An 11,722-nucleotide genomic window follows, 5' to 3' on the forward strand; every position below is an offset into this window, starting at 1 on the left:
TTCCTCCCCCTAATAATCTTCGGCTACTAAAAAAGCATATAGCCTTCTGAACTCTTATCTTTTCATGTGTATATTTTTATATTATTAATGTTTCTTACATGTTAATATCCAATTATTTAGACACTGGGTATATTCAAGAAATCAATGTATTCATGCTGGCTGAGACAATCTAGCTGTATAAAATAGAAAATTACATGTATTTTTAGGATCACCTCTGCTTCCTGAACCACTTAAACCACAGACTGCAGCTCCTGTTCATCCCACATCTCAGCAGCCCTCTGTCCTAAAAATGCAGGAACCTCTTAAACCTATTGTGGCACCATCTCAAACACCTTCTCCACAAAATCTGGAAGCAGCACCACAGCCTCCCCCACGTAGCAAGTCATCTCAAAGTTTGCCTTCTGAACCAGTTCCTTCAGAGAAACAAGTATGTAAGCAATGCCCCTTCATTATTATGTTTTGGTGCACAATTTCAATTAATGGACTTACTCACATATTACTAACTTACTTTTAAATCTGCATTACAGAGCTGTGAGAAGGGATGGGAGTGAAAACACAAAGGAGATCTTTTAAAATAACAAATAAAGAAGATAATGCCTCTTAAATAAGGCTATAATTTAATGTAGTGTAAATGCCTAATTGGCGACCTATTTTTCTTTTAGTGCAAACAATAAGTAAGGTAGAAGAAATAGTAACAAGTACCTCCCTTGCCTACTTTTTGGAGTTTGGGGCAAGGGTAATTTTATAACTGGTTAGTCTGTCACACCTTGCTCTGTGCAATTTTGAATCTGACATAATATATATTTATTTCTAAATTAAGCCCCACTGAATTCATTGGAGCTTATTTGGAATTATTCATAAGTAAATTTCAGCTTGCAACACAAACCTATTCATGTTTACTTAGAAATAGGTCCTTGTGTACTCAATGGGGTTATAGGGGAGTGTGCCAAGGGCTGCAGCCTGTTTAACAAGTAATTTTATGATAACCCAGGCCCAGTAACAATATGATTTTAATTGTTGTTGTTGTTTAGTCATTAAGTCATGTTCGATTCTTCGTGACTTCATGGACAAAAGCACACCAGGCCCTCCTTTCTTCCACTGCCTGCCAGAGCTGGGTCAAATTCATGTTGGTAGCTTCGATGACACTGTCCAATCATCTCGTCCTCTGTCGTATCCCTTCTCCTCTTGCCTTCACACTTTCCCAACATCAGCGTCTTTTCCAGGGAGTCTTCTCATGAGATAGCCAAAGTATTGGAGCCTCAGCTTCAGGATCTGTCCTTCCAGTGAGCATTCAGGGTTGATTTCCTTCAGGATGGGTAGGTTTGTTCTCTTTGCAGTCCAGGGGACTCTCAAGAGTCTCTTCCAGCACCACAATTCAAAAACATCAATTCTTTGGTGGTCTGCTTTCTTTATGGTCCAGCTCTCACTTCCATACATCGCTGCTGGAAAAACCATAGCTTTGACTATGTGAACCTTTGTCAACAAGGTGATGTCTCTGCTTTTTAAGATGCTGTCTAGGTTTGTCATCGCTTTCCTCCCAAGAAGCAGGTGTCTTTTAATTTCATGGTTGCTGTCACCATTTGCAGTGATCACAGAGCCCAAGAAAGTAAAATCTGTCACTACCTCCATATCTTCCCCTTCTATTTGCCACTTTCTGCCATCACAGTGCTATCATCTGCATATCAGAGGCTGTTGATCTTTGTTCTGGCAATCTTAATTCTGGTTTGGGATTCCTCCAGTCCAGCCTTTCGCATGATGTATTCTGCATATAAGTTAAATAAGCAGGGAGACAATAAACAGCCTTGTCGTACTCCTTTCCCGATTTTTAACCAATCAGTTGTTCCATATCCAGTTCTAACTATTGCTTCCTGTCCCACGTATAGGCTTCTCAGGAGATAGATAAGGTGATCAGGCACTCCCATTTCTTTAAGGACTTGCTTTAAAGAATATTTGCTGTGGTCCAATAGTTTGCTGTGGTCCACACAGTCAAAGGCTTTTGCGTAGTCCATGAAGCAGAAGTAGATGTTTTTCTGGAACACTCTGACTTTCTCCATAATCCATCGCATGTTAGCAATTTGGTCTCTAGTTCCTCTGCCCCTTCAAAATCTAGCTTGTACTTCTGGGAGTTCTCGGTCCACATACTGCTGAAGCCTACCTTGTAGGATTTTGAGCATAACCTTGCTAGTGTGTGAAATGAGTGCAATTGTAAGGTAGTTGGGGAATTCTTTGGCACTGCCCTTCATTGGAATTGGGATGTAGACTGATCTTTTCTAATCCTCTGGCCACTGCTGAGTTTTCTAGACTTGCTGGCATATTGAGTGTAGCAGCATAACAACATCATCTTTAAAGATTTGAAATAGTTCAACTGGAATGCCATCACCTCCACTGGCCTTGTTGTTAGACAAGCTTTCGAAGGCCCACTTGACCTCACTCTCCAGGATGTCTGGCTCGCAGTCAGCAACCACACTATCTGGGTTGTCCAGGACATACAGATCTTTCTGGTATAATTCCTCTGTGTATTCTTGCCACCTTTTCTTGATGTCTTCTGCGAAGACCCTCCCATTTTTGTCCTTTATCATGTCCATCTTTGCACAAAAGGTCCTTTAATATCTCCAGTCTTCTTGAACAGATCTTTGGTTTTTCCCTTTCTATTATTTTCCTCTATTTCTTTCCACTGTTCATTTAAGAAGGCCCTCTTGTTTCTCCTTGCTATTCTTTGGAAGTCTGCATTCAGTTTTCTGTAACTTTCCCTATCTCCCTTGCATTTTGTTTCTCTTCTCTTCTCTGCTATTTGTAAGGCCTGGTTGGACAGCCACTTTGCTTTCTTGCATTTCCTTTCCTTTGGGATGGTTTTTGTTGCTGCCTCCTGTAAAATGTTATGAGCCTCCATCCATAGTTCTTCAGGCACTCTGTCCACAAAATCTAGTTCCTTAAATCTGTTCTTCACTTCCACTGTGTATTCATAAGGGATTTGGTTTAGATTATTCCCAACTAGCCCAGTGATTTTTCCTACTTTCTTCAGTTTAACCTTGAATTTTGCTATAAGAAGCTGATGATCAGAGCCACAATCAGCTCCAGATCTTGTTTATGCTGACTCTATAGAGTTTCTCCATCTTTGGCTGCAGAGAATATAATCAATCTGATTTTGGTATTGCCCATCTGGTGATGTTCATGTGTTTAGTCGCCTCTTGCATTGTTGGAAAAGAGTGTTTGTGATGACCAGCTTGTTTTCTTGACAAAACTCTATTAGCCTTTGCCCTGCTTCATTTTGAACTCCAAGGCCAAACTTACCTGTTGTTCCTTTTATCTCTTGACTGCCTACTTTAGCATTCCAATCCCCTATAATGAGAGGAATATCTTTCTTTGGTGTCAGTTCTAGAAGGTTTTGTAAGTCTTCATAGAATTGGTCAATTTCAGCCTCTTCAGCATTGGTGGTTGGTCCATAAATTTGGATTACTGTGATGTTGAAAGGTCTGCCTTGAATTTGTATTGAAATCATTCTTTCATTTTTGAGATTATATCCCAGTACAGCTTTTCCCACTCTTTTGTTGACTAGGGGGGCTACTCCATTTCTTCTACAGGCTTCTTGCCCACAATAGTAGATACAGTAATTGTCTGAATTAAATTTGCCCATTCCCATCCATTTTAGTTCACTGATGCTCAGGATGTCCATGTTTATTTTTGCCATCTCCTATTGGACTGCATCCAGCTTACCAAGGTTCATAGAGCTTACATTCCAGGTTCCTATGCAGTATTTTTCTTTGCAGCATCGGACTTTCCTTTTACTTCCAGTCGTGTTTGCAGCTGAGCGTCCTTTCGGCTTTGGCCCAACCACTTCATTAGCTCTGGAGCTACTTGTACTTGTCCTCCACTCTTCCTCAGTAGCATGTTGGACACTTCCAACCTGAGGGCTCATCTTCCAGTGTCATATCTTTTAGCCTTTTGTTTCTGTTCATGGGCTTTTCTTGGCAAAGATACTGGAGTGGTTTGCCAGTTCCTTCTCCAGGTGGATCGCATTTAGTCAGAACTCTCCACTATGACCTGTCCGCTTTGGGTGTCCCTGCACGGCATGGCCCATAGCTTCTCTGAATTATTCAACCCCCTTCGCCATAAAGGCAGCAATCCGTGAAGTACAATTTTAATAGTACTGAGTAAAGCTTAATACTGTTTTTTGCTGTAACCAAATAAGTTGGTTTGCAACTAATGGGGACTTTGATATTACAGAGAAGCATAATTCAAAACCTTGTTTTATTTTTGTATTTTATTCATTTACAATATTTATATATCACCAAGTTTAACTAGTTGATTTGTAATGAACATTTAAAACCAAAAGAAGATACAAATCTAGTCCAAGGTAGTAAAATGTCAATAGCATGAAACAATGCAAAACAGGAGATGACATCATGGCAATGAACTCAACAGATGTTGGCCATAATTGTCTTATATAGTTATATCAATTTAGTGCTTACAGTGTAACTTTTAGAGGAAAATTGCCTCACATTAAAAAATCACCATGACATGATCTTTTGCGCACTGAGTTGGTCACTTGGTATGGAACAGATGATGTCTAAAGTGATTTATGGACTTGAGGAAATTTGCCTCAAAATGTTACTGTTCATATTGAATTAATGTAACTATATAAGATTTTGATCTTTTAAATAATTATTATTAAAAAGTAGGATTTTTAAAAAAGTCTTTATTTGCCATTGAAGAGATCTCAGGGTAAGCACCAAGTTCTGTGAGGGATGTTGCACTGGAAGAGGAGGGGGCACATGAAGTGCTGATGTATTTCTGTTGGGTTTTGAATTGTATATAAGAATTTGCTTAGGCACAATAAGACAAATAGCACTGATATCAATAGTACTGACAAGTATTACCCTCTTTATGTGATCTCCACAGGTTTAGTTGGCTTCCAATGCAAATTGATTGTATCTCAGAAAATGTCTGGGGAGCTTTGGTATTATGTAGTAATTCCATGGCAGGGATTAAATTATTCTGTGAACAAATATCTGGGTACTCCCAGTATTCCTACTCCCTGGGAGTAGGAATCTGAAAACCACAATATTGCCACTGAACAATGGAGAGAGAAATCAATAGTAAGGCAAGTTTTGTTTTCAGGTTATCTTTTGAATTTGAAGTGATAAATGGATGTTAAATTGCTTTTTTTACATGTTGAAAATGTTAACTGAGAAGTATTCCCATATTTTGAGGAAGACACAAAGATTTTTAAAAGCCAGACCTATAAATGAGTATAACTTGCTAGCAATGACCAGCTCTTGGTTGAGGATCAGCATGAAGTTTTCTTTTTTATGACTGCCAATCTGTTTCTGCATGTATGTGTTATTAGTGTAACAGGTAGCACTCAAATAATTAGATGAATATAGTATCGAGTCAGTTTTGAACTTTTTTTTAAACTTGGTTTTCTTCCTAATACTTTCCCTTTGATGTCTATCTCTTTCTCACAAGCAGGATCAACCATCAGGGTAAAAGGTACCTGACTCTTTATTGGTCTTAACCACTATCTCCATCCATTCTTTGTTCACCATACATTGTAGCAGAACCGATGTATGAACAGTTCAGTTTCATACATCTGCACTTTCATTGAAATCACCTGCCTACATAGAATAGAAATACATGCCATAGTTTCCTTCTTGTTTATTGACACAAGACACTTATTTAACTTGATGTACTGTAGCCCAGTAAAGCAAGAGTTCTCAAACAGTATCACCCAAGCCTCTCCTTAGGGAAATAAAAACTTCCTAAATGGATTTGGGGGGAGAGGTAAGTCATTTTCTGAAACTATGAACCAGAGCCATCAGTCAGAATTGGAGAAACAAAAAGTCTACCTAACATTGCCTTATAATTCCTGCCATTGGTATTATCACTTAGCAAAAGAAATGGGGTATTTATCCTCCCACAGTTGCACTGGTGAAGGGGTGGAATGAAACGGTTCCACAGCATAGTTAATTTGAAGAAAGGAGTTGGACATCTCATTTAGTCCCTCACCAATGGGGCCTGTTTACACTTTGAGAACTATTGCTATAAAATGTCATAATTCTTCATGAAACTGACAATAATCTTGGCATGGCTACCTTGAACTTACATGGCAGAAACAAGATGGAGGAGGGGGGAGGAGAGGAGATAACTTTGGCATCAAATAGGTTTTCATTTGCATTGAAACTTTTCTCCCAAGTTCAAGAAAAAGTTGACATTTTAGCAAAACCTGCATTCAAAGTAATTAGTTTTAATATAAATTAGTCTTCAACCACTGAATAAAAGGTCCTCTGCTTCTGAGATCATTGGCTTAAATATTCAGTTATACTTACAAAGTAGTGATGATGTTATTCTTCATCTTGGTGATTTTAAATTTAAGTACAAACGTAGCTAGTTGACAGATTTGCTAAACTGTTTCTTTTACATTTATTTTGTAGATATGCATCATTAATCTGCAGCTTTAAAAGCAGGTTGTTTCTATCTTACGCAAAATTGATGGTCACATTTAAAATTTGAATGTACATCACTGGATGTAAAATTAGGCACTGAAATATCTGACATACATTTATCTGATCTTAAATACCAATTATGTTACAAAAGCATATAAGTCTTTACTCAGGAGTCCTGGGAAATTCACTGAAGATTAGAATGTAAGCTTACTGTATTCCTTAATACAAGATCATTTCCAGTACTCTTCTTCCCACTACTGGGAGGGGGAGCTGGGCCAGTAGCAAAGGATCCTATTTAAGAAAGCCTTCTGGACTAGACAAAAATGACCCTGAACTTGCCTGTCCCTCAAGTTAATGTCATGCAGTTGTTCAGCTGAGCTGTAATTCATTGAAAATCACTGAGGGCATTCAGGCATTTGTCTGATCCCATTTCAGCATAGAGTGGTGAGGACATGAGTACACACATAAACCCTTCCCCCAGACATCCCAAAGATGTAGAGGAGGTCAGGAAAGAACTCTGTAAGCACGTTCTACTGGCTACAGGGATCGTGTGATGGGGATCCTAGCCTCATCAATGTTCTCATTCTTGGCAACTCTGGAAACACATTCAGTCAAACAAAAAGAACCCTTTCTAACATTTGTACTTAGTGTGGAAGTCTAGCACACTAGACTTCCTATCACCAATATTTGCCTAGAATCATCCTAGGACTTCAATGGGAAAAATTACAAACCAATCAAGCATGCACTTTTGCAACATTACTCTTTTCATAAACCTACTTAAACAGGTAAACCTAAAGTTTTAAAAATAGAATGTTACTAACACTTCCATTGTGATAAATATTCCATAACATCACTCCTTTCTGCATGTGAAAGTGTGACTGTGTTTAATTTTTTTAAAATGTTATTTTTTACCTCTATGAAACTTTTATACGCCGTTTTGTTTTCTCAGGGTTTCCAGCCTTTGATCCCCAGATGTTCCTGGAATAAAACTCCCAGAAGCCTTCACTAGCTGTGCTGGAGTTGTGGTCCAAGAACATTTGGGGACCCAAAGGTGGGAACCACTGGCTGCATCAGTTTCCAAAGATGTAGCTGTTTCAAAAGAAAAACCAGCAAAGTAACTATGGCACCTTAAAAGCATCCACATTTACCATAGCATAAGCTGGTGTGGACTGTGACTGACTTCATCATTTATATATGCAGTACACATGACTGGGTGTGGGACTGCAGACATGACAAAAGTTCATATTGTAATAAATTTGTTAGATTTTAAGATGTAACCGTTATGTTACATCAAATAATAGGAGATACTTAAAATGTTTAATAGATCCATGATGTGTATCCTGCTAGTAGTAGAGCAATGAAGATTGTGAAAATTATTTCATTTAGAAAGGAAATAAAACAGGAGTTGTGGGGTTTTTTAAGAATGCAAAGCAAATAGTTAAATAGCAGAAGTTAAATCCACTGTTTCTATTATGGACAAAAATGCCCTTTGACAGCCAAGTGACATATTTGAGCATTGTACTTCCTTTTCAGATTAAAGCAAATGGAGTTCATGCTATTCAGAATGAAACAAATCTAAACAATGATCCTTTTGAAGATCTGTCCTTTCAGCTGCTTTCAACATCCAAGATCCAGTCATCAGTTGAAATGTCACCGGTTGTATCTTTAAACCAAAAGAAAATGGCTGTGTTGCCTTCTGCAATAGACAGTTTTAATACTTTGAGTAATAGAAATTGCATGCCAGCAATTCCGGCATATGATAAAGCTGAAGAACATAAGTACAGTTCTTCAAATATATTTACTATCAGACAAAACAGCACAAATCCCTTCACTGAAAAAACTATTATTTCTGGAAATCCATTTAGAACAGAAACCCAAGAATCTGGAGTAACTTCATATTGCTCAACAGAAGGACTTGCTAATTACACATATCCAACTCTCAGGCCTCCTAGTCATCAAATGGGCAGGGCCACATTTTCTCTTAATACATTTGAAGATATTAGTTTGCAGACTACATCTTCTGTAGCTAACAATGGAAAACCAAAACGATGGGTAACATTTGAAGAAGACGATTTTGCATTGAAGGTAAAGTCACTGGACAATCCCACCAAATTAGCTAGTTCCCTGAAGGCAACACATTTTCCACGTCTATTGAGTTCTGATCAAAATACCTTTAGTTCAGATTGTACCATGTTCAGTGCTCAGAAAATAAGCTCTGACTCTTTCCATTCACTGCCAGCAAGAGCTCCACCTGCACCTCCTGTACCATCCAGATCCACTAGCACCAAATCAGCTACAAACCCCTTTATTTCACAAGCACCTAAGGTTCTATCAACACAAGATTTTACTGAAAGATAAATTCTTTTAAAATATATCTTAAGGGTATCCATTACCATGGGCATTGATGTAATTGTGTGTGCAATAATTTTGTCAGATGCACTGAACCTTAAATATCACTATGTACAAAATGTTAAAGATATGTCTGTATATATGGTAACGCACAAAGGTAATTCTGGAAATGATCTTATGCCACTTCTAATGGGGCACAATGCAGGGAAAGTTAGGTATATTTAAATCCCTTTGTCATTTTTAGGACCCAGGTAAAAATTGCCTGTATTTTCACATCAATTTTACAGTGCAACCTACAAACATCACTGCTTCTGTATAACACACATTTCTATATTTTAGATGATACTTTAAAATCTCTCTTGGCTGGTAGAACCTTCCAGTATATTATAACTGATGTATTTATAAATATGACCAAAGAACTGCCAAAGTTTATTTGAAATACTGACTGTTTAAGGATAATGTTGGAGATAAGAAATTATATATCAGAGATTTATGAAATTTCAATAAATTCCAAACAGGAGTAAAATACAATTTTAAAAGTAAACAGCATATAGTAATATATTTTACATTCCACCACAAATATATTGTTGCCTTGCACATATATGAAATTTAATAATAAATAGTATTTAGTTTCATTAAAATTTTCCTTTGGACACTACTCACATTGAAGAACTTTCCTGTTCTAGCTTACCAGAAAAAATATATGAATCTTTGCTTTTTAACTTGGAGCAGGATCTCATAACTGATTAAAACATTGCAGTCATTTTGATATGAAGATCTGATATGAAACAATAATTAGATATGTGGTCCATATATTTCAATTGTGTTTGTATGCTCTCACACTATAGAAGTGCTGTGTCTCAAATTTTATTTCAGCAGAATAGACACTTTTCTGTATTGAAACTTGTATCACTCTTCTACTTCTCATAGACAGAAGCAAGTTCTTAATGCCACACAGGATGTTTATGGGGTTTATGGTTTATAATTTTGTCTCATTTTGTTTGCACCATCCTTTGTATATTTGAAAATGGGTCTGCCCCCACTGTTTTTGCAACAAATGATGTTTAAATGTATTTCGGTGTCATGAAGGAAACATGTTTGTTTTTTTTGTTTTTTGCAGTAATTTGTTTAGGCAAACTGTAAGCTCCCCGTCTTTTCATACTATCACAACTATTTATATTGCTTATTTGCTTTTTAAAACTTATGAAAACTCCTTTTTTTAGAAAGCTGTCACTAAATATGACTGTTTGTACTGCAGTTTGCACTTATATTAACTATTAGAAAAGTTTACGCCATGGCATCTGAGTGAAGCACAGCTTTTCTCAGAGCAGTGAAGAATAAAATTACATTTCTAAATTCTTTTAATACTATCCCCATGTAATTACAATAAATCATTCCATGTAAATGGTACACATCTATTAACAGCCGCTAAATAGGGAAGTAAATACAGTAACTTCTATATTGTGCATTTAAAACTACTTGTACATTTTGAAACAGTAGTGGAACAATAAACTTTGTGCTTCAGTATACAACTTAAGTAGTTAAAATTCTGATTATTAACATCTATGTGATTGTGCTTTGGTAAATGTTAGCAAAGCAATTGTGTTCTGGAAAGTTAGTGCAAATGACAGTTCAGTGATATATGGTTTCTTGTTAACGTATTCATTTCATTTATTACAGTTTTTCTGTAATAGTCAAATATAGGCCCTGAGTACCTTCATTTGATTATAAGGTTTGACAGCAGAATACTGCAGAATTTGCAGAAATGCACCTACAAGTGTAAAATGAATACCATCATAAGGTGTATTGCTAAAGGTAATCACTAGTAGAGAGTCAAAATTGCAACTTATGAGGAAAAAAGGTTATATATTTTCATGGAGCGTGTTCCCTGTGGCAAATTGCTTTGTAAATGTGTAACAAATTATTGCTTGTGGTACACAGTATTTTACTGTATTCATTACAAAATGACAGTATTAACTCAGTGGCCAACAATATGGCGTACATATCTTGTGAAATGTGGTGTCAGATTAAAGAAAAAATATATCTACCTTTCAGACTATGACTCTTTAATCATTGCTTTGGCATACAGTATTCTTGTGGCTATAGATTCTCAGCTATCCAGACTCTCAAAATTGTCTCCTTGTGCAACACTATAAATATAGCATTCTAAGAAAAACTATCAGATTCAGTTCAGGGGAGCTGAACAGACTTTCCCTATATTTGCCATATACAGAATGGAGCACTATTCTGCATGCTTCGTTGGAATATGTTCACACTGTTAAGAAGCACATCTGCCCAAGCCTTGTGCCAGTAGTCCCAACTACTGATGGGCTGTGGCCCCCAAGAACCCTCTCAAATTGGATTGTGGTCTTGGCTCCCTCCCCAAACAACCATTTTGCTGTCAGAGAATTACAATTCTAGCACTTTCAGTGCTATACAGACATCTGTGGAACACAAGGCAAGCAGAGGAGGTGAGTTGGGGATTTATTGTTGTAGCAGGCATTCACATTCTGTTCAGTCTCTCTTTAACTGCAGCCCTTTAGACACATTTGAGAGTTCAGTGCAGTTGACAAATATGAGTAAAATGGAGCTGACTGATCAGAGAGTATCATTCAAATTCTTCAAAAAAACAACACCCCTCTGTATGTGGGATGTTGTGCTTCTGTATCCACAATTCAAAACACCTGAAAATGGCCTGATAGTGTTCCTCAATATCATGCCTGCATCGCTAGCAGAAAAAAATCTGCAGTCACTCTGTGCCAAAACATTGTGAAGGACTGTTATGGAGAACACACTCTTTAATCTCACACCTAAACTAATGCTGCCCACTCTGCAGAATGCAGACTAGAAAGGCTATGTTTCAGTTTCCAAACCCTGTCCTTTGGCTAGCCAACCAGAGGGGTAAAAACTATATTGGATCAAAAGTTCGT

The 11,722-nt window shown here is 37.3% G+C and overlaps 1 protein-coding gene across 39 annotated transcripts in view; it reads left to right on the forward strand.

The window, feature by feature from the left end:
* SYNJ1 (synaptojanin 1) overlaps positions 1 to 10,840 on the forward strand; it is a 69,385-nt gene extending 58,545 nt beyond the window's left edge. For 22 of the 39 annotated variants that reach the window (XM_078388918.1, XM_020796249.3, XM_020796245.3 and 19 more), the window contains 2 exons: positions 207 to 427; positions 7,977 to 10,840. In XM_078388918.1, the coding sequence (XP_078245044.1) occupies positions 207 to 427; positions 7,977 to 8,801 (1,046 nt within the window). In that variant the 3' untranslated portion in view covers positions 8,802 to 10,840. Of the gene's footprint in view, positions 1 to 206; positions 432 to 5,466; positions 5,491 to 7,976 lie in introns of all 39 variants that reach the window. The other 17 variants (XM_078388934.1, XM_020796255.3, XM_078388925.1 and 14 more) reach the window with 5 other exon arrangements.
* The last annotated feature ends 882 nt before the right edge of the window (positions 10,841 to 11,722 follow it).

The sequence above is a fragment of the Pogona vitticeps genome, chromosome 3, assembly GCF_051106095.1.
Source record: "Pogona vitticeps strain Pit_001003342236 chromosome 3, PviZW2.1, whole genome shotgun sequence".
Taxonomy (NCBI): Eukaryota; Metazoa; Chordata; class Lepidosauria; order Squamata; family Agamidae; genus Pogona; species Pogona vitticeps.